The 27224-nt window shown below is 42.6% G+C and overlaps 2 protein-coding genes across 5 annotated transcripts in view; both read left to right on the top strand.

Annotated features, from left to right (window-relative positions):
* The first annotated feature begins 1818 nt into the window (after positions 1-1818).
* On the top strand, positions 1819-11072 carry pigv (phosphatidylinositol glycan anchor biosynthesis, class V). 4 transcript variants are annotated; one of them, XM_072548198.1, is made up of 5 exons: positions 1819-2209; positions 3789-3988; positions 4091-4246; positions 6309-7484; positions 8931-11072. In XM_072548198.1, the coding sequence occupies exons 3-5, from the start codon at positions 4178-4180 to the stop codon at positions 9198-9200; spliced, it is 1515 nt and encodes a 504-aa protein (XP_072404299.1). In that variant the 5' UTR covers positions 1819-2209; positions 3789-3988; positions 4091-4177; the 3' UTR covers positions 9201-11072. The 4 variants fall into 4 exon arrangements, with proteins under 4 accessions (XP_072404299.1, XP_072404297.1, XP_072404300.1 ...); XM_072548196.1 differs by lacking the exon at positions 3789-3988; XM_072548197.1 differs by lacking the exon at positions 1819-2209 and having other exon boundaries at positions 2220-3988.
* A 7221-nt stretch (positions 11073-18293) lies between these two features.
* LOC140453483 (palmitoyltransferase ZDHHC18-like) overlaps positions 18294-27224 on the top strand; it is a 35833-nt gene continuing 26902 nt past the window's right edge. Inside the window, exon 1 of the mRNA XM_072548200.1 lies at positions 18294-18692. Coding sequence (XP_072404301.1) covers positions 18463-18692 — 230 coding nt within the window. The 5' untranslated portion in view covers positions 18294-18462. The remainder of the gene's footprint in view (positions 18693-27224) is intronic.

Raw genomic sequence — 27224 nt, forward strand, 5'->3', positions numbered from 1 at the left:
TAAAATTAGTAACCAACTAATTCCAAGATTTGTAATTTCCTTAATTGAACCTACCAGCATCAAAGACCAGTAAAGGATGGCCTTTGTTTGCTGTCAGGAGAAATTCCCCTCTGTTATCCATCCTTTGTCCTTATTAGGAGTAAGATGTGATGCCTCTCTGGGAGTGTTGAATCACATTTGTTGAGTAAGGTGTTGACATCAGATCTGAGTACCTATAAGCATAAAAAGTGATACTTCTGTGATGGAACAATCCATCAAAATACATATGATCACATGGACCTTTATGCTTTGTATCTGCAATCTGGGGACTGATAATGGAACAAAGAATTAAGTGTGAAAGTATTGAAGGAAATCCATTTAAAAAGAGAAGAACCAATTAAAAGCAGAACAAGGTGGCAGCCCATGTCATGCATTCCCCTCACTATTTGAGGTGTCCCTATCTAGTTCTTCCTCGACCTGTTCAGTTCATAATGTAAGCAATTACTACAGTGTAACATGGGTCTGGTTTTTAAAGTCAAAATCTACATGATTTCAATATTTATTTAGAGTTACATGCTTTGTCATTGTTCCCTGTCCAATTATAAATATAAAGGACTATCACTTTTCAAGGGTGTAAACAGTTTGTATTGACTTCAGATATTGTGGAACTTGCTGCTCCTGTTTGCATTAGTGGTCTGGGCTCACTGCTGAAGAAAGCTCCCAAGGATTTTGCAGGCAATAGCTGGAGTGTGACTGGACAGAAATTTTACACGTTTTAACCAAAGAATAATTGCATGGTCTGGTGGCTACAACAGTATGGCCTGTTCTGAAGAAGGGTTAGTGGACTTAAAATATTAACTGTATTTTCTCCCCACAGATACTGCCAGACCTGCTGAGTTTCACCGACCTTTTTTTTTCAGATCTCCAACACCTGCAATTATTTGCTTGATTGTTCATGTTTCATTCATCAACGAATTTAAAATGTATCAAATACTTATCAAGCATGTTTTATTTTTCTTGGCTTTATTTTGGTTAGGACAAGTCTGTGTAAGTTAGACAACACTATTTTGTCAAATCACTAGAGATTGCAGCAGTGAGGAACAGAAGACAATGGGAGCAGAATTAAACTTGAGTGTCCATGATATAACAAGAGAACGAATATGTCCCTGTCTGGAGTTATTGACTTGGGTGTCTTGTGCATCAGCATGTGTTCTGTGTTTGGGTACTGAGAATCTTTAGAATTTTATATCCCATAAAGCTGTGGACACTAAGTTATTTAGTATACTCAAGATTGACAATTTTGGTAATAAAATAATAGAAGGTAGAAGGGCAGAACAGGATGTTGATGCAGAAAAACAATGTTTTTGTTGAATCGTGGAAAGTACTTGAGGGGTTGTATGGTCTACTCCTGTACCTATCTTTTATATTCAACGTGAATTGGAAGGACAATTAGCTGTTACACTCTGCGAAATAATGAGTACTCTGAAACGTACAGTCTAATCATCAGGTCATCTATAACTGGCCCAGCATATCCCAGCGTTAAAGAGGTCGGCGCAGCTCCTGATTTCACGATTTTATCTTCTATCAAATAATTTAAATGTCGATTCTCTTTCGCATACTGTTTAACAAAAATTGTTCACTAAAGAGATTCTCAGCAGACTGACTTGACCAAGAGTTTTCTAGGTGGTTACAAGTAAATATAACTCAGCTGCTCTTGATTAATCTGGAATGAAATTCCCTTTCTAGCTCTCCTTGGGCTACAGGCTGCCTGCCACTATCAAAGATGGCGGCTGACCTATTTGCTGCTGGAAGTTCCCGTCGTCCTTCGGTTTTAACCCGGAAATGATTGCTGGAGTTGGGGCCCAACGTCCGGTAGTGCGTGAGTGATTGGTTTTGGGTTTTGTGGCCCGGCCCAACGAGTGACTTAAAGCGAGGAGCAGTAGTCTGGTCATGCATTTATCTAATGACCTTCATTTTAAGATCGCTCAAAGTTTCTAATACAATACAAATGATTTTAAAAGTCTGGTCGCTTCTGTAGTGATTGTTGGAATCGACCCAGTTGCACACAGGAAGATCCCGCATCAGTGAACAGATTAGATCATTTTATAGTGGTGTTTGAGGGAAAGATGTTGGTTAGGATCCCGTGGAGAACTATCTACTTTTGAAATAGTGCCGTGAGATCTTTTTATTGAAGGAGAATATGGAACTTGGCTTAACATCAGTTTTAAAGGTAGGCCCCTTAGTGTAGCAGTCCCTTGGCACTGCCCCTGTGCAATTTAATGTTTCCTTTGCGCTGCCCGTTGGACAATGTCGTAATTCTTGGCATTGCCCTCTTGAATAGTTCTCTGCTTCCTTGGGACTGTCAATAAAATGTTGCATGCACCTACAGAGACCTGACAAAGCTATTCACACTCTGTGACCTAACAAATGATTGAGAGAGATCCTACAAATATTAACACTGTTGGGGAACCCCTGCATGTATAATAGAATTTAAGAACACAAACAGATTGTGTCCTACCTTGTATATGCAGCTGTTTGTGGTCCCATCAAACCTTTTCCCATCTCTTCATCTAACTAGTATATCTTTCTATTTCTTTTTTATTATCAAGCTTCCCCGAAGTTTTTTTAAATATTTACTTCAACTACTGCAGCTGTAAATTTCTGCTGAATTTCATATCAGATTTATTAATAATCTTGTATTTATGGTGCTTAAGTCCCATAAACATCTATCTGCTCTCTGAAATACTTTCACAGAGAAAGCAGAGAAATACAAATCAATGATATTTCTGTGGAGAGGAACTATGAGCAATCCAAAGCCAGATGTTCTTAGACAGACAAAATGTGTTAAAATAAAACAGAAGAGGGAGGCTAATGTCAAATGTAAAACAACCCAAAATCAGACATTGGAGTGCATGGGGAATTTCAAAAAAAGAAATAGCATAGAAAGAAGGTTAGCAGGTAATATGAGATGTAATATTGATGGGGAAACTACTAGAAACTTGTTAACCATAAAAATTTATTCTGATTTGAAGCTTGATCAAATTTATCAGTGAGCATAAAACAGCCAACAGTGGGTCGTGTAACGTGAATAAGCATGAAATGTACTCTGGGAGGGATAATAGTCTTTGAAACTAAAAATGTATCATTTAAGGGAGTAACATGCAAGAACAGAGAGACCCGGGTGTGTGGACCTTTGTAGGTTGCAGGGCAAATTGATAAGATGAGGAAAGTTAGGTTAGTTTACTTTTTCATAATACAGGCGGTGTCTACAGATGCCTGAAAGTCATGCTAAGCTTTTACTAACTTTTTTTTTTAGATTCCCTACAGTGTGGAAACAGGCCTTTTGGCCCAACCAGTCCACACCAATCCTCCGAAGAGTAACCCACCCAGACCCATTTCCCTCTGACTAATGCACCTAACACTATGAGCAATTTTGCATGACCAATTCATCTGGCCTGCACATCTTTGGATTGTGGGAGGAAACCCAAGCAAACTGGGGGAATGTGCAAACTTCACACAGACAGTCACTTCTCAGAGAACTAACTCTGGTGTGGGAGAGTGTGGACTCTCTCAAAGGGGTCAGTGTCCATGTTGCCATGATCGTGTTTGCCTCCCACACGGTAAATCGTAGGCTCAAGCAGCTCTACTGGAACCGAAGAGAGACTGTTGTTTCATCGCTGTTATGAAACAAAGTCCTGCAGTGACCCGAGGCTGGCATCGAACCTGGGATCCTGGTACTGTGAGGCAGCGGTGCTAGCCACCGTGCCGCTCCATTGCTGGTTAGGTCTTAAATGCAGTATTTTCTACAGTTCTGGATCCCACACCAGGAAGGCTATCGATGACTTAGAGTACAGAAAAGACATACCAAATGAAATCTGGAATGAAAGATTGCAGTTGCATGGAGAAACCAAGGTTTTTTTTTAAATAGTAAAGGGTGACATTGCTTGGAGACACTTGCTAATGGCTGAAGGAGTTCTTGGAAAATTGAGGATCAGGAGATGTGGAGATGGTATGGATCAGCTACTGTTTATAGGAAGGTGGTGTATACTTTTTTTTCTGCTGTGTCTTTGTTCTGGGATGTTCCTATTAACATTCTGTAATCCAATTTCAGTGATAATGAGATGATAGCAATTGCTTGCTGTCAGTCTGCAGAGTATCAGTGCTGTGATCTGGATTGGAGATCCAAACCAGGAACATTATGGCATCTGACCTCCAACTGATTGTGCACTTTGCCCTTTGTTCCAGAATCCTGGCCATTCTTTTCCAGGTTAGTGTCTCTCTTAATTCTCAATCCGTTCTAATGAACACTATATTAATTGATTTTTAAAAACACTTCAGGGAGAAGTGTTGGGCTGTTAATTTCCTGTTCCTAAATGGAATTTTTCCAGACATTTTCCTTGGATGCAGGCCAGTATTTTGATTAAGCACACTGGCTATGCGTTAGTTTAGTTCTGGACTTGATGCTGGAACCTGAGATTAGTACTGGATCTGAGAAACCAATTACAACATTGGGATACATGTATTCGAATGTGTTGCCTCTTATTTCCCTTTCTATGTTTGAATTCAGCCAAATCAATCTTCCACCCTGTTACAGTCCTGAAATAGTCCTTGCCAAAGTTACAAATTACATTGTTAATTTGATTGTAGTGAGCTGTCCTTCCTTGTGCTTCTGCACGCAGTCTTTGGTACAGTTGACTCTTTTCCACCTTAGCTGCTCTACTGTCCATCTGTTTATCAAACTTATTCTTTCATGGGATGTCAATGCATTTGTTGATCTCCCTAATTTTTCTTTAAGCACGTGGCTTACTGGGCCATTTCAAAGGGCAGTTGAGAACACTTGCATAGTTGTGGGTCTAGAGTCACCTGTAGGCCAGACTGAGTAATGATAACTGGTGTCCTTCCCTGAAGAAAATTAATCAACTTGGTGGATTTTATGACAATAGTTTTGTGAGACTATCATTATATTCCAGATACACTGATGTTAAATTCCATCAGCTGCAAAGGTGAGATTTGAATCTGTGTCCTCCGAGCTTTGGACTGGCTTGCTTCTTCAGTAACATTACCATGATGCTACTATCTCCATCCTACCTTGTATTTTATTCCTTTTATACCTAGTCACAACCAAAGAATAACCTGAAACATACTTCTCACTTGCTCATACATTGGCTCTCCTGGAAACTAATCCATTTTAAAATTCTTACTCATGTTTTCAAATCCCTTCACCTCTCCTTATCCCATAGCTAATCCACCTAACTTACACATCCCTACAATCCCAAAACATAGAACTTTGCACTCTTCTAATTTTGTCCTCTTGAATATGATTTATAACGATTCACTGTTGGATCTAGAGAGCTGAAGACATGGTCACTGAGTTTTGGAAATTCCTCCTCACTGACTTTCTTAATATTAATCTCTTTGACCAAACTTTTGATTATCAGTTTTTACTATATGTTCATTTTTCCAGATCAGTCTGAAGTGTTTGTTGATAACACTTCTGGGATGTCTTGCTGTGCCAAAGATGGTACAAAAAATGTGTAATGTGCAGTTGCTGAAGATACGGACTCTCACTGGGAAAGAGATGTTGACTCTTATTGAAGTGTCGTTCCCAGAGGGGCTGAATCCCACTGGTGTGCTGTATTCGCACCATCGAGCGTAGTTGTAATTTCAGTTTTGCTTCTGCAGAAAGCCAATATCTCAGCACAGTTTGGCTAGTAAACTATTTTTTCACGTTGTGTGGCTTGATCCTGTAGGCTTATACTCAAACTTAAAAAAAATTCAATTTACTCAGACTCCCTACAGTGTAGGAACAGGCCATTCAGCCCAATGAGTCCACACTGATTCTCTGAGGTGCATCCCAACCAGACTTCCCCCTAACTATCCCTGTAACCCTGCATTTCCCATGGCTAATCCACCTAACCTGCACATTTTTGGATGGTGGGATGAAACTGGAGCACCTAGAGGAAACCCATACAGACACTGGGAGAATGTGTAAACTCCACACACAGTTGCCTGAGGCTGGAATCAAAACTGGGTCCCTGGAACTGAGAGGCAGCAGTGCTAACCACTGATCCATTCTGCTATCTGAAATATAATCCACTAAAATATTTCTCTAAATTTTCTTGTAATTGCCATTTTTAATTGGATAAAATGTGTAGCTTAAGGGATGATTGTCCATTTGTGATTCTTTCAGAAGTTATTAAATACACACTTTAATTTTTTTGCTATCTTGTAGTCAGTACTGATTTTGACAGTTTTATGGGTGGGTTGGATTGATGTTGTATTTGCCTATTGGAGTGAATACTTACCCTGCTTCATTGCTCCTTTGCCAGATGGTGTTTAATTCTCTGATACCTGACCACAGAGCAGATGCCTTTCAAGCACCCCAACTGCACAATTTGAGTATCAGCGATGAGTTGCTGGAGGTCCTGTTAAGTGGTTTTTCTCGCTGGGATGCACAGCACTTCCTATTTATAGCAGAATTTGGATACATTTATGAGCATAACTTTGCTTTTCTACCATTGTTCCCAGTGAGCCTTCGGGTAGTGGCAGAGACGGTGCTCAGTCCCCTACGGTGCTTTCTAAATCTCCATAGTCGGTTGTTGCTTGCAGCAGTTTTACTGAATGCTGTGATCTTCATTCTGTCAGCAGTTGTTCTGTACCATCTGGGTGGTGTTGTGCTCCGGGATCGCAGGCTGGCCTTTCTCTCCAGCCTTCTCTTCTGCCTGACCCCAGCCAATGTCTTCATGTCTGCAGCTTATTCTGAAAGCATGTTCGTGCTGCTGACCTTTGGTGGAATGCTGAACCTGGAGAAAGGTTGGCTTGTGACCGGTTGCATTCTGTTTTCTCTGTCTGCAGCAGTCCGCTCCAATGGCATTGTAAATGCAGGATTTCTGCTTTACTCCCAGCTGAAGCTTTGCACTTTGTATGTGAGACACAAGTCAACAGTTATGGAAAAAGACTTATACAAATCATGGTTGAATCTGATCCTTCGGTCTGTGGTGTTAGTGGCTGCAGGAACAATGATGATTGTGCTGCCCTTTGTACTTTTTCAGTATTATGGATACCGGACATTTTGTAAGTCAACTATGAATCCAGCACTAGACATTCCTCAGCCTCTGCTGCAGCTCGCCAGGAACAAAGGTTATCATGTCCCTGATAAGGAAAGTGATCCGCCCATCTGGTGCCATCGCCAATACCCCAGCATATACTCTTACATTCAGGAAGCTTACTGGAACGTGGGCTTCCTAAGATATTACCAATTCCGCCAATTGCCCAACTTCTTGCTGGCTTTTCCTGTTATGGCTTTGGGAGTATGGGCAGCCTGGCAATATGTGATCGTTGATCCCTGGTATTGTGTACAGTTGGGTCTGACCCGCAGAAAGATCAGGAAAAAGACTGAAAAAGATAGCAAACCACACTCCAGCTTCCATACAGACCAAGTGTTTGTCTATATCGTTCACGCAACTGTACTGCTGGTATTTGGCATTTGTTTCATGCACATTCAGGTGAGAACTGTATAAAAGGACAATAAATATTAGGTGCATGAAGGGTACATGCAGAATGATTGAGGAGAAAGTGAGGACCGCAGATGCTGGAGATCAGAGCTGAAAATGTGTTGCAGGAAAAGCGCAGCAGGTCAGACAGCATCGAAGGAACAGGAGAATCGACGTTTCGGGCATAAGCCCTTCTCCTGAAGAAGGGCTTATGCCCGAAACGTCGATTCTCCTGTTCCTTGGATGCTGCTTGACCTGTGCTTTTCCAGCAGCACATTTTCAGCTCTGATCTCCAGCATCTGCGGTCCTCACTTTCTGGGCGGCACGGTGGCACAGTGGTTAGCACTGCTGCCTCACAGCGCCTGAGACGCGGGTTCTATTCCCGCCTCAGGCGACTGACTGTGTGGAGTTTGCACGTTCTCCCCGTGTCTGCGTGGGTTTCCTCCGGGTGCTCCGGTTTCCTCCCACAGTCCAAAGATGTGCAGGCCAGGTGAATTGGCCATGCTAAATTGCCCATAGTGTTAGGTAAGGAGTAAATGTAGATGTAGGGGTATGGGTGGGTTACGCTTCGGCGGGGCGGTGTGGACTTGTTGGGCCGAAGGGCCTGTTTCCACACTGTAAGTAATCTAATCTAATCTAATCTAATTTTCAGCTTATGCAGAATGATTGGTCAGTCTCCCCCATTAACAATCCATATCCTTTTATTATCCCCAAATCTAATCCCACTTTCCAATGAATTCCCATACTCTTTAAGGCCCCACCTAGTCTAATCTCACTGTCTCCTGCTTGGTCACACAACTTCTCAATTTTCAAACTAGTAACTCCCCTTTAAACTAATTCATGGTCTCTTTCCACAACTGGTTTGAGACACTGAATTTCATGTCCTTCTTATGACATTGTTTAATTTGGACACTGTAACTTTGAGCACTTTTCATTAGAAGCAGAGATGTCTCTACTAAACTGGGACTCCTTTTTTATTCATTCCCAGGATGAGAGTACCAGAATTTATTTCCCATGCTAATTGCCCAGAGTGCAGTGAAGAAGCTACCACATTTCTGTGGGTCTGGAGTTGAATGTTGGCCACACTGTTAAGGACTGGAGTTTGATCTTTTCCTGATAATTGACATTAGATTTTTTTTATTCAGATTTTTTTTTTAAACTTGAATTCAAATTCTACCATCTGTCGTGCTAGGATTTGAACCCATGTGCCAAGAGCATTTCCTGGGTCTAGGGATAATACCTATAGGCTATTATCTCCCAGTCTGGGAGTGACCAAAGCGAATGCATCTACAAATGTATGAGTGGTTATCAATCTGAAACATTAACTTGATTTTTTTATCTCTCCGCTGCTGCCTGAGCTTAATATTTCTAGCATCTGCAGTATTTTAATTTTCTATGAATGTGCTTTCTGTTTCAGAAGATGTGAAATAACTAATAAATCTCTTGCTTTCTTTGCAGGTTCTAACCAGATTCCTAGCTTCCTCCTCACCCATCCTGTACTGGTTCTCTGCTCATCTGCTCCAGAAAGTGGAGCCTGGACGTTTGGGTCAGGATTCTGCTACCTCAATTTACCGCAATAAGTTTGGGATCTTTCCCAGAAACCAGCTCACTACTTTGCTGCAGGACTGGAATGGCTGCAGTCTAACTGCTCGCTGCATTCTTGGATATTTTGTGCTGTACTGGTTACTTGGACTCTCCTTACATTGTAACTTTCTCCCATGGACCTGATCACAAGGGATGTTGCCTCAACACTATCTGGTTCTTTCCACTTGTTGGTCTGCTTTATTTCTGGAATAGATCTCTCTTTATTCTCTTCAATGTTAACCATGCTTTCCTGGCATGGGGTGTACTGTTGTGAGGATTGAGATCCAGGCAAATAAAAGAATATTAGAAATTGGATCAGGAGTAGGTTATAAGGCTCCTTGACCCTGCTTCACTGTACTTTGAGACAATCTGTCACCCCGGCTCCACTGGCATGCAGAATTCTTCTACCTTTAGATTCACCTGCACTCTCCTCAAGGGGACCAAATGTGTATGCGGTATTCCAGCTGCAGCAGAATTCCTAGCTGCGGTATTCCAGCTTTTAGTCTTGCAGCAACACTCCCTCCTATTTTACCCTTGACCTTTAGCAATAAATGCCAAAATTCCATTTGTCTTCCTTTTTGCCTTTTGTACCTGCGTACTAGTTTTTTGCGATTCATGCACAAGGACACTCTGCAGTGAAGCACTCTAAAGTTTCTCTCTATTTAGTCAATAAGTTGTCTTTCTACTTTTCCCAATAAAATGGATAGCCTCACACACATCCATGTTAAACTTCATCTGACAAAGTTTGACCCATTCACGTATCTCTATCCAATTGTAAATTTCTTATTTCTTCATTGCAAATCTTATTTTCCCACATTTTCAGTGTTGTCTTCTGCAAATTTACTATAATAGCTGTAATATCCCAGCATCCATGTCTCTAAATTGCAATTAATTGGGGCCTGAGGACCGAATCCTGTGGCACCCACAAGTTAATGTTTGCCAATCAGAAAAAGACCAATTTATTCTTTCTTACTTTGTTATTTAATCCTCTTTCTGAGCAAATAAATTACCCCAATCTCATTGTGATCTTACATTGTGTATTTGTGTGGGACTTTATCAAATGTCTTCCAGAAGTCCAAATATATTATATCTACAGGATCCCCATTATGAGGCCAGTGCAGGGAGACGAGGCCTTGAGTTTTGAACCCTAGTGTGGTCTGGAAGTTAGGTACTGGCACGGACTGGGGTGTAAGGACTGTAAATAGAGTATTTTTTCCCCTTTTATTCTTATGTTAGACTTTGCTTTATTCTTGCAATTTTGTATCAAATACTTAAGTATCTGTACCTAGGTATCTTGTACCTGAGATGGTGCTGTATACAGCAGCGTTGCACACACTTCACTGCACTCATTCAAGTGCATGTGACAATAAAGCAAATTCATTCATTCATTCATATATCCAGTCAGCATGTTACATCTTTGTAAAACCCTAGCAAATTAGTCAAACATGATTATCCCTTTATAAATCCATGCTGACTCTTGATGGTTTGTGTTTTGAATTTCCAAATATCCTGTTGTTACTTCCTTAATGGATTCTAACTATTTCCCAGCAACATGTTAAACTAACTAGTCTGTAATTTCCTACTTTCTGCGTCTCTCCCTCCCCTTTTTGAATAAGGGAATTACATTAGCACTTCTCCAATCCATTGGAGTCTTTTCTGCATCCAAGTAATTTTGGAATATTATAATCAGTGGATCAACTCTGCTGTGAGCTCCTTAAACCCCAAGGTTGTAGGATATCAGGTTCTGGGAACTTGTCTGCCTTCAATCCCAATAGTCTGCTTAGTACTTTTTCATTCATGAATTTAAAATTCCTCCCTTTCTATAACCTCTACGTTATGGATGCCACTGGCCAGCCTGCCACTAGTCTGTGATATTCTTATGAAGTTGAAGACGTGTATTGTACCTTTTGAGAGAGAGTGCTGTTCTGAACTGAGGTTACAAGCACCTGTGTATATGATTAGATGGTAGTCCCAGAGTGTACCAGAAAATTAAAAATGTAACACTTGGCTGTGAAATGTTTTGGTGGTTGTTTTGACAACAATTTGAATTTAACCATTGACAGAAGTACCTGGAGATCTAATGTCTTGTTCTCCAAGAAATTAGGAAACACAGTCTATCAAAGATACTACACGTATGAAACATCTTCACAGTAAGAAGGAAGAAGGTGACCCAGGGAGATCCTCAGCTGGAAGAAAGACTGAAGACAGCAGCTGTGTGGTTTTGAAATTAGGTTGATTGTAATTTTAATAAGTGACTTATCAGAACAGCATATTATAGAGTTGGAGGCAGATAATAAGTAGTTAATAGAAAGAGACTTAGAATTGAGTTGTTGTTTATTGTTCACTTTGAATTTTAAAAAAAATTGATGTTATTTTCTTTAGATAGTGGAATTTGTGAATTCTTTGTCACCCATACTTTAACATTACGAGGCAAGGTGAGCTTTGGTTTAGTTTAATGGGGTTCATCTCTGCTTTGTAACAATATTGTATGTCTTAGTTTTGTCATTGTTATCTTCTTTGCTTAGTCATGGATGTTTTTTTGCCTCTGCAATTTTTCTTCTTTATTCTAGTTGGGAAGAATTGACTACTCCTTAAACACCTGTTACTGTTCATCAACTGTTGTACCTTTTCGTCTTTCTGTCCAGTCCACTAGGGCCAAATTCTTTCTTTCTTGCCTTTGTAATTGTCTTTGTTTAACTCCAGAACACCAATGTGGGACACTAGTTACTCTTTCTCAAACTGAATTTGAAATTCTAGCATGCTATGATCACTCTTAGAGGATCCTTTACTACAAGATCATTCATTAATCCTGTGTTATTACACAACACAACCCTTAATAGCCTGCTCCCCAGTTGCTTACCCAACCCATTGCTCCAGGAAACAACCTCTAATACATTCAACAAACACTTGCTCAAAATTACCGATGCCAACTTAATTAATACTGTCTGTGCATTAAAATTTCTTAATATTCTCAAGTCTCTGAAGCAATTCTCGATCTCAGTCTTAAATAGGATGACTAACACATCAAAGAAGTGGGTTTTAAGAAGCATCTGTAAGTATGATAGAATTAGAGGGAATTTCAGAGCTGAGGGCTAAGGAGCTGAAGGTATGGCTGCTAGTGTTAAAATTGGGAATTCTAAACAGTCCAAAATGGCAGAGTGAAGACTTGGAGGATTTGAGAGGATGAATGAAATTACAAAAATTAGGAGGTTCGAAGCCGTGTCTTGATTTGAAACGATGAGTACTTGAAAATTAAGGCGTTGCTTGATCGGGAGCCACATGTTTGTGGAGGGTACAACTGTGAGACTGACCAGCAATGCACTAGAATTATCAAGTCTAGGTGCAACAATGAGGTTTTGGGTAAGATGGGATTGGTGGTAGGATGTTAATCTTGATGTTGTTTGTAGTATCAAACACATGAACTATCTAGTTTAAATGGTTGCCTGGGAGAGAGAGATGAAGTCGGTGATAGGAGAATGGTATTTGTGGTGCTGAAGACAATAGCTTCTGTATTTCCAGTATTTTTTTTGGAAACTTCTGTGCATCTAGCTCTTTTTCCATTTTTGGGATGAGAGTTTTGTTGGCTAGGCTAGTATTTGTTCAACATTGCAAGAAGGATGGGTAACAAGTCTGGCAATTTTGAGATGAACTAGTCAATAGAGATGTCAGTGGGGCTGTGCTGTATGGAGTTAGACGTTGTTTTCGGATGACTGTAAATACCTGGCAGTTGGGCAGGGTCAAAGGATCGATCTTTGGAGGGAAAGCCATAAGTAATATTACAGATATGGGGAAGCCTTTGCAGGTGATTATCTGACTGTGACAATAGAAATGAAACCATGTGAATAGAGTCCCACCAACTGGTAGTGGAGAGGCATTCTAGCAGAAGTTGGTGGTCATCTGTATCAAAGGCTGCAGACAGGTTGAGACAGGATAGTTTGCCTTTGTCAAATTTCACATGTCATTTGTGACTTTAACGAGGCATTTCAATCCTAAAATGGAAGCAAAATTGGAGGGATTTAAACGTGTGAGAGATGGGCTTAGATTTGAGAGGTGACAACATGGTCAAGGACTTTGCAGAGGAAAGGGCAATTGGAGATGGGGCAGTACTTTATATGAATGCTGGGATCAACAGTTTTTTTGGAGGTGAGGGGTGATACTGGATTTGAAGGAGAAAGGGACAGGGAATTGTTAAGATACAATTGTAATAAATACTTTAAGGGCCAAAGGCACCAAGCACATGGAATTACGCCACCTCCAGGTTCCCTTCTAAAGATACATAATCCTGGTCTGAGCATATGTTGCCCATCTCTTTATTGTTGCAAGGTAACAGTATTGCAAAAGCATTTTCGCCACATGGACTGCAGCAATTTTAGAAGGCAGCTCACCACCATTTTCTTGAAGGTAATAACAAATAAATGTTGGCCTTGGCAACACTGTCAATTAATGCATTTCCTCAACCCCTTCCAAAATCTTAGTTCAGGGTTGTGGCAGATGCTTTAATATTTTTTGTATTCGTGTCAGAGACTCACTCCTTCCCCACTGAGTGTCCATTTGCTCATCAGTGATGTAGCAACCTGCCTGTTGTTTGATGTCAGACATGATTCCTGTTCTTAAGTTCAGATTGAGATCAAATGTTCTCTGCTCATTGTAATTTATTTAGAATGTTATTACATTGGATATTCTTATTTCCAAAATGTATTCCTTCATATTTTCAATATTCAGTTGTATTTGTCACTCCTTTGACCACTCTCCCAGTCTGGCTGATCTCCCAACATAGCGTCACCAAGAAATCTCAACATTGTTTCTCAATTCTGAAATCCAATTTAATTCTGTGTATCACAGCCTCAACTTCTGCAGGACCATTCCTCATTCTTGCGCTTTTCTTAAAAACTCACTTTTGAACAAATTACAGTTGAGAGGGATGAGTTATTAGTGGCTTTAATAGATGTAAAATTGGATAAAACCCCATGCACAGTGCCATGTATCCAAGCTACTGTGGAAGGTTGCAGGGCCTTTGTAATTTTTAAATCCCCTCTGGAGAGATACCATAGGACTGAAGGACAGCTAATGTAGTTCCATTATTCAAAACAAGTAGTCAGGATAAACCAGGAAACTGCACGTCAGTGAGTCAAACACCAGTGGTAAGGAAACTTTAAAAATAACTGACAGGCAGAAGTAATCTCCCCTTGGAGAGGCAAGGATTAATCAAGAATTATCAGGGCAAGATGACGCTTGACAGGTTTAACTGGATTTTTTTTTTAGATAACCAGATATATGAATGAGGGTAGTGCAGTGGAATGTGTTGTCCATGGACTATGGGAAGACTTTTGACAAGGTCTCACATGGGAGACTGGTCAAGAAGGTAACACCTTATGGAATTTAAGGCAATTTGGAAAATTGGATCCAAAATTACTTTGCTGGCAAAAGAAGAGGATCATGGTTGAAAATTTCCTGTGACTGGAAGCTTCTGTCTAGTAGCATAATCCAGAGTTCAAGGTGGGTCCCTTGTTTGTACTGTTTATTAATTATCTATTCTAGTGTGTTATATCCTTTGCAATTGCATGGGAAAGGGCATGGTGGGGTGAGTGTTGGGTGTAATGGAGGAGTGGACCAGGTTGTGGACAGAATTACCCCTATGGAATGCTGGCAAAGGAGGAGATGATGTTTGGTTGTGGCATCCTGCTGGAGGTAGTGGTAAAAGTGAAGGGTGATTCTTTGAATGTTGTGACCAGTGGAGTTAAAAGTGTGGACACAGGCAACCCTTTCCTTGGAGGGAAGGAAAGGGGTGAGGGTAGAAGTGTAGGAAATGAACACATCTAACAGCCCTGTAAACCACTGCGGGGGAACTTTTGGTTGAGGAAAAAAGTAATCATGTCAGAAACATCTTGGAAGTGGCATTATTAGAGCAGATGAGATGGAGAAACTAGGAGAATAGAATGGAGTTCACACAGGAAGTGGATGGTGAAGAAGTGTAGATAAGTATGGGAGTTTTGTAGTGGCCATTGCTGGACAGCCTATGCCCAGAAATAGAAATAGTGAACTCAAGGAAGAAAGGGAAGAGTCAGATGGATCAGGTGAAGGTGAGAGAAACTGGAAGCAAAACTGATTAACTTATCCAATTTGGTCTGACATCAGGAAACAACACGAATAATGTCATTGTTGCACTCAAGGGAACGGTTACATGCACCTCCCAGAAACCCTTGTGGGTACATACAGCCACTCTCGCTTGGAAAAAGCAAGACGTTAAAGGAGAAATAGTTTAGTGAGAACGAGCTCAGCCATGTGAAGAAGTGTTGTGGTGAATGGTATCTGTTAAGTCTCCTTTCAAGGAAGAAACTGAAGTCTTTATACCATCCTGAAGGAGGATGGATGTGTAGAGCGATTGCACATCTGCAATGCGGCAGCTGGAAAAACGGGTTATCATGGAATCGACATGGAGTGTCAGAAGAATCTTGAAAGTATGTAGAAGAGACTGAAAAACGTCAAGGTAGAAAGAGACAAAAATAGGAATTGCTGGAAAGCTCAGCAGGTCTGGAAGCCTCTAGAGAGAAATTAGTTATGTTTTTGATCGAGTGACCCTTTCTCAAAACTGAGTTCTGAGGAAGGGTCACTTCACCTAAAAGGTGAACTGATTTCTCTCCACAAATGCTGCCAGACCTGCTGAACCTTTGCAGCAATTTCTGTTTGAAAGAATTGCAGATACTGTAAATGAGACATTTTCATTTTAATCAAGGTAGAAAGAAATCAATTCAGTGGGGCAGGAACAGGCTGAAACAACAAGTCAACCAGAATAATTCGGTTTCTGCGTTTGGGAAGAAGGTATGTGTAGGGTAGGAAGCGATGAGATGAGAAGCTTTCAGGACAATCTTTTTGAGGTGGTGATATCACTGACGGTCCTGGAAATAACAGCTTACAGACATAACAGGTCCTCAACGACTGTCATATCTCTAGCCCTGCACTCATCCCTGGAACATCTAGACAACAAGAACACCTATAAACAGACACCTGCTCATTGACTACAGCTCTGCCTTCAACACTATTATCCCCTCCAGACTGCTCTCAAAACTCAGCTCCAACTCCTGCAGCTGGGTCCTTAGCTTTCTAATCTACAGACTGCAATCAGTGAAAATGGATAACTGCACCACCCCTACACTAACACTCAACACAGGAGTCCCCAAGGAGGTGTCCTCCGCCCCCTACTCTATACCTAAAACTGTTGTCAAATCCAAACAAATGCCATCTACACTTGCTGATGACACCACCGTAGCAGGATGTGTATCTAACAAAGAGTGAAATTACAGAAGGGAGATAGTGCAATGAGAACAACTTCTCTCTCAACATCGGCAAGCTAAAGAACTGATCATTGACTTCAGAAAGCACCCATCCACATCAACAGAACTGAGGTTGAAAGGATGGAGAGCATTAAGTTCTTCGGAGTAACGATAACAGACAACCTATCTTGAACTTCCCAAACAGGTGTGAGTCAAGAAGACACAATAATGCCTCTTCCTCCCCTGGCAGCTCAGGAAATCTGACATGGCCATAAGGACCCTCACCAAGTTCTACAGATGCACCACTGAGCGTATGCTGTCTGGATGCATAATGGCCTGGTATGGCAACTGCTCTGCCCAGGACCATTAAACGACAGAAAGTGTTGTGCACAGCCCAGACCATCAGAGTTGGCTTCTCTTTACACCAGTCCCTGCTACAGAAAGGCTGCCAACATCAACAAAGACCTATTGCACCTCAGTAATGATTTCCAGCAACCAGAAGATATAGAAGCCTAAACACACACCAGCAGGTTCAGGAATAGCTTCTTCCCAGCCTTTATTAGACTGATGCATTGGCAGCATCTGCAGTCCTCACTTTCTCCTTGATGCATGGACTCTCTAGCTTCAACTAATACTGATCTTGCTAATACTAATGTCACCCAATGCATGTCCTGTGCAATGTTCACCTCAAGTCTTTTTGATCTGAACATCTTTGCTTACTATGATCTTTTTGTATTGCTCATAAGCAAAGCTTTTCACTGTACTTTGATACACAGGACAATAAAGCAGTGTTCAGCAATGGGGCTGTGTTTCATGGGGAGAGGACAGGAGTGTAGATGGTTGGTACTCAGCCTTTGCAAAATAGAGATTGGCATGCCAGATAACACATTAGGAGATAATAATGAATGTCAGATGCATTTTGGATGGATGTAAAAAACAAAGAATTACATGTTGAAAAATAGGACCCTAGGAAGTACAAAGGATTACCTCTTTCTACAATGTAACATCTCTTGTGATTCTAACAATAGATAATGGGTGCAGTGGATTTAGTGTGTGTTATTGGGGGGAAAGAGATGGTGAAAGATGGGAATCATGCAGGCCTACATACAGTTCAGGCTTGCGGTTCTTGACACAGCTGAAGCTTTTAATGCAGCCTTGGGCTTTCCAGCACTACACAGTGTAACAAATACACTTAGCCTGAGGCAGTTGTACGGGAGGGGGAATAGAATCGCATATTTATATATGCAAAGTTTCATATTTCTGTAATTGTTAGTGAATCTTTTCTGGACGTTACAGCAGGTTAATTGACTAAGACTTGGGACTGCACATTTACCACCCGCCAGGGATGGTGTGTATCTCCGAGCCCCCAGGTGGCGGTGTTGCAGGAGGTCGCCTCCTGGTTTCCGAGCCGTCAAATGGCGGTGCTTTTGAAGGTTGAACGGTGAGGCTAGTTTTATCTTTCTGAACTAAGAACGCAAAATGCTAGAAAACATTATAACCCGGTGTTGCGTGAATTTTTATCTATGTCCGCCCCAGAAAACATGTGTAGATCAAGTGGTGTCTGTGGAGTGGAACTGAGCTGAACGCTTAACTCAGAGAAGCCGCGAGGGGGGCGGCGGTGCTCGATACGTATCTCCTGTTTTTCAAACCACCAGCTGAGAATATTGGTGCACTCCAGTTGGCGATAGTGGTGGAAACCAATTCTCCTCCTCTTCATCTGGGATGTTTCCTCCGAGTCGCCAAGAGTGTGGTGTTGCCGGAGCTAGGAATTCTACCTCCGAGCCGTCAGGTGGCGGTGTTGCTGGAGGCTGGGAGACTACCTCCGCGCTGCTAGGTGGCGGTGTTGCTGGAGACTGGGAGGCTACCTCCGCGCTGCTAGGTGGCGGTGTTGCTGGAGACTGGGAGGCTACCTCCGCGCTGCTAGGTGGCGGTGTTTGTGGAGGTGGAATATTTTGGTCACTCTTGGCCGCATTGGGTTTCTGCTTCTCGGTCGCGGGGAGGGGGTCCGAATGTTGAGCGCGGCTGGATCCTGGAGCCGGGGAATGGGCCCGGGCCTGGGCCTGGGCACTGGGTGAACAGACTCTTGAGAGCGGCCGCCCAGTGCCGTCAGGGGCAAATCCTTTGCGGCTCTGGTGATGAAAGAGTGCGAGTACCGGCAGATCGCGCTGGCGCCCGGGAACGGCTCCGCGCCAGCCTCCCAGGCCCCGGCCTCACGGAAGCAGCGGCGCCGGCGCAAGTGGGAGTCATTTGCGGGGAAAAACCGTTTTTTTTGCGGTGGGCGGTTGATGAGCGGACGGCAGAGCGGCGCCTTTTACCTGACTCTGGGCTTGATCTTCAGCACCAGCGGCCTCTTCTTTGGCTTCGAGTAAGTGTCTCTCCTGTTCAAGTTACATTGGTCGAAGAGTTGGTCTGAGGTACTGGGCGTGTGTTCCACAGTCGGTGTGTGTTGTGCTTGGGAGTGTTTAGACGACAGCCCACAGTCAAGTGTGCATATGGGGACAGTAACTCTCGGTGTTGGACTGGGTGTGTTTTGAGGACAGTAGTATTTGTATGGTCTGTGGCGACCTGGATCTTGTGTTGATGGCTCCGAGTTACAGAATTGACGATTTGAGGCAATCCGAGGATCTGATCCCCACAGTGACCAGTAATAGGTTATACCTCCTTAGGTAAAAACAAGGACTACAGCTGCTGGAAACCAGATACTGGATTAGATTAGATTAGATTAGATTAGATTACTTAGTGTGGAAACAGGCCCTTCGGCCCAACAAGTCCACACCGACCCACCACCCACCCATACCCCTACATTTACCCCTTACCTAACACTACGGGCAATTTAGCATGGCCATTTCACCTGATCTGCACATCTTTGGACTGTGGGAGGAAACCGGAGCACCCGGAGGAAACCCACGCAGACACGGGGAGAATGTGCAAACTCCACACAGTCAGTCGCCTGAGGTGGGAATTGAACCCAGGTCTCTGGCGCTGTGAGGCAGCAGTGCTAACTGCTGTGCCACCGTGCCGCCCTTAGTGGTGCTGGAAGAGCACAGCAGGTCAGGCAGCATCTGAGGATCAGGAAAATCGACGTTTTGGGCAAAATCCCTTCACCTGCTGTGCTTTTCCAGCACCACTCTCATCTATATCTCCTCATCCAGTTTTATAGATGTGGTGTATGTAGTGATGATTACCCTTATTCTTATGAAAGCAAAATACTGCAGACTCTAGAAATATTAAAGTGACAGAAACTGTTGGAAATACTCAAAAGTCTGTAGAAAGATAAGTTGTTATGCTTCACTGGAGTGGTGTGCTGAAAATCAAGTCTGGCTATTGCCAGAGTGACCATAAAAGTTTAAAATTTTATAAAAGTACACAGAATTCCCCAGCTTGCCTGTCTTTTCGACCCAGGTTTGTGTACTTAACAAGAATGATTATTTATTGCAAAGATAAATTGTCATTAACTGTTGATGTATACTAGATAGAACTCTAACCCCCTTTAAATCTCCTCTTGTATATAGAGGCAGACAAACAAAATGGCTATTGTTTGGAGGGAATTGGTTGGGAAAACAATTCAGCAGTCCCTGTCAAGACTTGCTACTCTTCCATTTTACTTCTACACTTGCTTGAAGGTGGAATTCAATTGCTTCACATTTGTAAAGCTTCTGATTTATTGGTTAAGTACCATAGCTTACAGCAACTGATGAGGGAAAATACACACTTTCTTGATTTTGATTTTATTTATTATTGTCATATACTGAGAGACAGTGAAAAGTATTGTTTTGCCTGCTAACCAGACAAATCATACCTTACATAAATACATCAGGGTAATAGGACACAATGCAAATATCGTGTTTCGGCTACAGAGAAGGTGCAGAGAAAGATCAACTCTAATATATGAGAGGTCCATTCAAAAGTCTGACAACAATGGGAAGAAGCTGTTCTTAAATCTGTTGGTGCATGTTTTCAAACTTGTGTATCGCCTGCCCAATGGAAGAGGGTGGAAGGGAGTATGACCAGGGTGTGATTATGTTGGCTGCTTTCCTGATGCAGCAAGCCACGTAGACTGAGTCAGTGGAAGGACTGGGCTGCATTCACAACTCCCCGTAATTTCTTGCGGCCCTAAGCAGAGCAGTTGCCACACTATGCTGTGATGCATCTGATAAGATGCTTTCCGTGGTGCATCTGTGAAAGTAGGTAAGTGTCACAGTGGACATGCCGAATTTCCTCAGCCTTCGGAGGAAGTAGAGGCATTGGTGTGCTTGCTTGCTTGACTATCATGTCAATGGGGATGGATAAGGATAGATTGTGATATTTATTCCTAAGAACTTGAAGTTCTCAACTACCTCCACATCTGAACCATTGATACAGACAGGGGCATGTCCTCCAATCTGTTGACCAGCTCCTTCCTTTTGCTGACATTGAGGTCTTTATACCATTCCACTAAGCTGTCTATCTCTTTCCTGTACTCTTCATGGAGTTTTTATTTGTTGCAGAGGAAAGAACAGCTCCTTTTAGAGGTCCAATAACTTCTGACCAAACATTCAGACCTACAATCTTTTCAGCCATTTGGAAACCAATCATCACCAACTGGTCATTAAACCACAAGCTAATCAGCTACTTGTAGCCAGCTAAATCTCTCTCCATACACAGCCCCTGGCTGTAGCTTGTCTGTAGTCACCTCCACCTACTGTTTAAACAGCAATTAAAATGAATTAGGTAACTTGCTTTTAAAAAGTGGAGTACAGTGGAGCCTCAATTATCTGAAGGACACAGGTGGTAAATATTTAGTTTGGTTAATCAAATTCCGGATAATTGAATGCTGGATGACATAGTTTAGCCAAGCAGAGGGGCCTTGTGATCTCGCCAGATAATCTTCTATTCGGATAATCGAGGTTCCTCTGTAATACTTCCCACAGTCATTGGTTTTAAAACTGCCTTTTTCCCACTTCAGACCACAATGAAAAATGCAGAAATATTTTTAAACCAAGATATTTAATGGACAGTTAATGTTTCAGGTCATCAACTTTTCTTCAAAACTGGGAGTAGTTAGAAATGTAGGTTTTCAGGGAATGAAAGCAGTAAGTGTGGTAAAAGAGCACAGCAAAGGCCTTAAACACAGTAAAGGGTAGGAAAGATCAAAAGAGTGATGGTTCAGGGTCAGAAGAACAAGTGAACAAACAAAAAATTGTCTTGTGGAAGTGAAATGGAAGAATGAATGGTCGTTAACTGAAAGCAAAAATAAGAAAAACAAGTTTAGAAGCCCTGAATAACGTAAGGAAACAAAATAGAAGGCAGCATTTGAGTGTGGAAAGCTGTAAGGTACTTATTCAAAAGACCAGGTGCTACTCCTTGAACCTGAATGAGCTATATTGGAATGTCAGGAACATGAGGATAGAACAGTTCGTTTGATTGCAAAATATAGAAGTAAGGTTTCTTTTTACTAACAATCTGAATTTTTTGCAGAATCGACAAGGCGGATTGATAAGGATAGTGCAGTTTATGTGGTTTTAGCAAGGCATTGACAAGGTCCACGTGGCAAACTGGTTTAAATGAAGTAAAAACCCATTGGATCTGGGCGAATGTAACAAGCTATATATGAAATTTGTCCAGTCACCAGACTTAAAATTTTAACTTTACTTTCTTCCCGTAGATGCTGCCAAATCTGAGATTTGCCACCAATTTCTGTTTCAAATCTCCAGCATCTGTAGTTCATTGTTTTATTTGGGTTGATGATGTCTGTGTGTCAGATGATGTTTTGCTCATGGATTAATTTCCTAACCTGTGACTCATTGTGAGGAAGTCTCTCTAGTTTCGGAAATAGCTGCATGTAGTTTACTGGAATACTGTCGATAATTGTATTACTGAAGATATATGACTTTATGAGAATTGTTTCTCCCAGCTGAAATACTGTATATCTTTTTGTCCTGTTACTTGCTGTTCACCAGCACAGGATGATGAATTAAATGATCAAAAGGCAGTGTTGGCCATCAGGCAATTATATTAAATCTGTTGTTGCTTTGAATCTTTTTTGTTCAGCAGCTCACTGAGGAATTGCAGAATGTTAGAATTCAGAATTCATTGAAGTATTAGTTGATGAACTTCATTGCCTGTGCCTGGCACCGTGCAACAAGATTCTGCCATGCTCAGCACTTGTATTGAACTTTAATTTGTGCCCTGTGTGACCCTTATCTTCATATATTGCTGAGTCTACCCATGGTATGTTTGAGAAACAATAACCAAATTTGGATGCCTCCTGTCATAGAACATTTTAGAGCATGCTATAAGGTGGGAGAACGGAGCAGAATTAGGATTTTGTTGATTTTTGGGTGGCAGTCTTTAAGCTACCTGTGCCATGCATGACAGCATATTGTTTGTGTGAAAGTGAGGACTGGAGATCAGAGTCGAAAACTGTGGTACTGGAAAAACACAGCAGGTCAGGCAGCGTTCAAGGAGTTGGAGGACTTTTGATGCAGAGCTTATGATTGAAATGTTGACTCTCCTCCTGGGCTGCTACCTGACCACCTGTGCTTTTCCAGCACCACACTTTTCGATTGCGTGTGTGTCTGTGTCTGTTGACCACACAGGAGTGTATGAGAGTAAACAGCCTCTATTTCAATACCAGCTCTTGGATCAGCAGAGCAGAGTGTTATCACCTACTTGGGAAAGCCCATTGATTCCCAGCTCCCAGAGTTGTCATAGAAGTTAATCACTTAATCAGATCTCGCAAACTCCCTGATTTACATGTTTGTTAGAATCAGCTTAACTGAAAATATTAACCAAGTTCCTGTAGTGAACAAAATCCATTGTTTACTGCAAATAAGAAAATTCTAATCACAAGTAAACAGCTGTGGGCTATCAATATATGGCTCCACTAACTAAAACTCTTACCAACTTTTAAAACTCCCTACACACAAGCATACAGACAGCCAAACAAAAAGCATTGGTTTTTGTGGGTGGAGGGAGAGAGTGGGAAATGCTGTTCAATCGCACCAGTTCACAGAATTCATTGAAGTGGGCCGTTTGCTTGCCTGGACTTGTTTGTTACTCTCCTTATACAGGTTCTTTCACTTCTTTGCACAAGGCAAGTGGCAACTGGTATGCTAATTGCAAATTTTATTTAGTTACTGGTTAAAAAGGGCAGCTTACAGCAGCTGATGGAAGAAGGTAATCAGCTATCTTCAGGTACTGGATTAGTGGTGCTGGAAGAGCACAGCAGTTCAGGCAGCATCCAACGAGCAGCGAAATCAATGTTTCGGGCAAAAGCCCTTCATCAGGAATCTTCAGGTGTCAGGTATTTTTAATGCACAGGGAGAGAGAGGGACACACACACACACACACACCTGCCCTTGTAGCAGACTCTATGGCTTCTTCATGTCGTTCACTCCCACAAGCTGTTTACCCAGGAAACAGAGAGATGTCATGAGGCTGATGAATTTTAGTATTCATGACTGGTCATAATTGCACAAAGCAGCTACTTATTGTCAGCCTAATCTCACTCTGGACGCATCCTCATCTACAAATACCTTCCACTGCTTGAACACAGCTGCAGTGTAAACACTACGCACAGTTTCAGTAACTTGTTTTTAAAAATTCAGCAATTCCTTCCACTGATTTTAAAACAGTCCTTTTCCCATTTTAGTGGAATGAAAAAATACCGAAACTAAAATTACACTCTTTACAGAGCTCATTCAGTGCTTGTGTTTTCATTGGTGACATGAGACTATCTCATGAACTCCGATTCCATTGTTTCCTCCTTTGATCTTGTGCCACTTAGCGTTGACTTTTGAGACTGGCAATTTTAGCTGTGTCTTCCAAGCAATGCTTAATGATCTGGGGTGAATGCAATGCTCTGGGTGAAAGTCTGTTTTAGTGATTGAAGAGGCGGTCATATTGAATGGATTGTGGAGGTGATAAAGAGGACTTGACTAATGGGATTGGATGCTGCTTCTGTGGAGGATTAACACTAGTTTGGAACTGCAATCAGTGGGGATAGACGACATCACCTCCCCAGTAATCCTCCACACCAGTGCAAGGCTGCATACTCAGTTCCTTATACACTCTCAACTGTGTGGCTAAATTCAGTTCTTACTCCATTTACAAATTTGCTGATAACACCACCATAGCAGGGCAGATCTCAAATAATGACTACTGAGGACAAGAAACAGAGAGAAAACTTAGTGACATGCAACAGAGACAGCAAGCTCTCCCTCAATTTTAGCAAAAAGAAGGAGCTGGTCATTGACTTCAAGAAGCAGAGTGGAGGATATGCCCCTGTATGTATCAGTGGTGCTAAGATGGAGGTGGTGCAGAACTTCAAGTTCCTAGGAGTAAATATCACCAACGGTCTATACAGGTCCATCCACACCAATACTACAGTCAAGAAAGCACACCAACATCTCTCTTTCCTTGGAAGGCTAAGGAAATTTGCATGTCCACAATGACTCTTCACAACTTTTATAGATGTACCATAGAAAGCATCCTGTTTGGAGGCACCACTGTTTTGTATGCAAATTGCTGTGCCCAAGGTCACAAGAAATTACAGGGAGTTGTGAATGCAGCTACATCCATCAAGAAAACTAGCCTTCCTTCCATTGACTCTGTCTACGTGGCCTTCTACCTCATGAAAGCAGCCAACATAATCCAAGACCCTTCCCACCGTGGTTACGCTCTCTTCCATCAGGCAGAAGATATAATAGTTTGAAAACATACACTAACTGATATCAGAACTGCTTCTTCCTTGTTGTCATCAGACTATTGAACTGACCTCCCATATAGAATCCCTACAGTGTGGAAACACGTCCTTTGGCCCAACAAGTCCAATGAACAGCAACCTACCCAGACCCATTCCCGACCCTATTATCCTATATTAACCCTTGACTAATACACCTAATCTATACATCCCTGAACACTGGGCAATTTAGCATGGCCAATTCACCTAACCTGCACATCTTTGGATTGTGGGAGGAAACCAGGGCATCCGGAGGAAACCCACGCAGGTACAGAGAGTATGTGCAAACTCCATACAGACAAGTACCCGAGGTTGGAATCGAACCCGGGTTCCTGACACTGTGAGGCAGCAGTGCTAACTACTGAGCCACTATGCCGCTCCAACTGCATATATCAGAGTTGATCTTTCTCTGCACCTTCTCTATAGCTGTAAGGCTATTTCTGCATTGTGTTCTATTACCTTGTTGTATTTATGTAAGCTATGATTTGTCTGGTTAGCACACAAAACAATACTTTTCCCTATATCTGACAATAATAAATTAAATGTGAACCGAACAGCCTGTACCTATGTTATAATCTCTTGGTAATGTCTCCATACATGCCAGCTCAAACGTCCCTTCCCAGAATACAAGCTGAATTCCCATTCTGCTTCTCCATTAATGATCAGATAATAGAATACAAATGGATCCACTCGTCTCTCAATGCAGACTGGCAGAGATCCAGGATTGGTGACCTATCCCTTCCTGCTCTCAGCAAGTCAAGTACCATTTCACAAGGTCATGGGAGCCCCATGGGACATAGTGATGAAATAAATGAAACAGTTTGTTGTTAATGAAATGTAGCAGGTTGCTGTAGTGAATTTTCTCAAGCAGGGCTGGGAGCTGTGGTCCTTGCTGTGGACTGAGAGGAAATTCTATGTTCAATGGCCTACTTTTCTAGTTTCCCCTTCAAAGTACAGTATTGATCAGTTCTGCTGTTCTGTCATTGTGGTAGTGAAATTCTTCTCTCCCCTTGCAGAATTCCAAACATTAGAACAATGCTGCCTAGGGCTGACTTGCTGCCCTGATCCCAGCTCTCGGCCCTGCCGAGTTTTCACCATCCCTCCAGCCCTCCCACTCACTGAGGACGAACGATCAGTCCTCAGCAAAGGACTCCCCTTCATCCCCCTCCGTCCACGCATCAATGAATTTAATACACGCCGTGACATCGAACACTTCTTCCGTCGCCTCCGCCTCCGAGCTTACTTTCACAATCAGGACTCCCGCCTACCTCCAACACACTGCATCCACCTGGACACCCCGTGCTGGCCTATTACCTGCCCTCGACCTCTTCATTTCCAACTGCCGCCGGGACATTAACCGCCTCAACCTGTCGACCCCCCTCCCCCACTCCAACCTCTCGCCCTCACAACGCGCAGCCCTCCAATCCCTCTATTCTAATCCCAACCTCACCATTAAACCAGCGGATAAAGGGGGCGCAGTGGTAGTCTGGCGCACTGACCTCAACACTGCTGAAGCCAAACGCCAACTCGAGGACACCTCTTCCTACTGCCCCCTCGACCATGACCCCACTCCCCATCACCAAACCATCATCTCCCAGACCATACAGAATCTCATCACCTCAGGAGATCTCCCACCCACAGCTTCCAACCTCATAGTCTGAGAACCCCGCACTGCCCGGTTCTACCTCCTTCCCAAGATCCACAAGCCTGACCACCCTGGCTGACCCATTGTCTCAGCATGCTCCTGCCTCACTGAACTCATCTCTACCTACCTCGACACTGTCCTATCCCCCCTAGTCCAGGAACTCCCCACATACGTTAGAGACACCACCCATGCCCTCCACCTCCTCCAAGACTTCTGTTTCCCTGGCCCCCAACGCCTCATCTTCACCATGGATATCCAATCCCTCTACACCTCCATCCATCATGACCAGGGCCTCCAAGCCCTCCGTTTTTTCCTCTCCTGACGTCCCCAACAGTACCCTTCCACTGACACTCTCGTTTGTTTGGCCGAACTGGTCCTCACCCGTAACAATTTCTCCTTTGAATCCTCCCACTTCCTCCAGACCAAAGGCGTAGCCATGGGCACACGTATAGGCCCCAGCTATGCCTGTCTCTTTGTCGGCTATGTAGAGCAGTTGATCTTCCGTAATTACACCGGCACCACTCCCCACC

Source organism: Chiloscyllium punctatum, chromosome 27 (genome assembly GCF_047496795.1).
Source record: "Chiloscyllium punctatum isolate Juve2018m chromosome 27, sChiPun1.3, whole genome shotgun sequence".
NCBI lineage: Eukaryota > Metazoa > Chordata > Chondrichthyes > Orectolobiformes > Hemiscylliidae > Chiloscyllium > Chiloscyllium punctatum.

What these genes read in the sequence shown, in the direction of transcription:
- pigv (XM_072548198.1), top strand. Translation starts at nt 4,178, where the DNA reads ATGGCATCTGACCTCCAACTGATTGTGCACTTTGCCCTTTGTTCCAGA. An exon ending in TCCTGGCCATTCTTTTCCAG is followed by an intron (nt 4,247 to 6,308) that starts GTTAGTGTCTCT and finishes CTCCTTTGCCAG; the next exon opens with ATGGTGTTTAATTCTCTGAT. An exon ending in TTTGTTTCATGCACATTCAG is followed by an intron (nt 7,485 to 8,930) that starts GTGAGAACTGTA and finishes CTTTCTTTGCAG; the next exon opens with GTTCTAACCAGATTCCTAGC.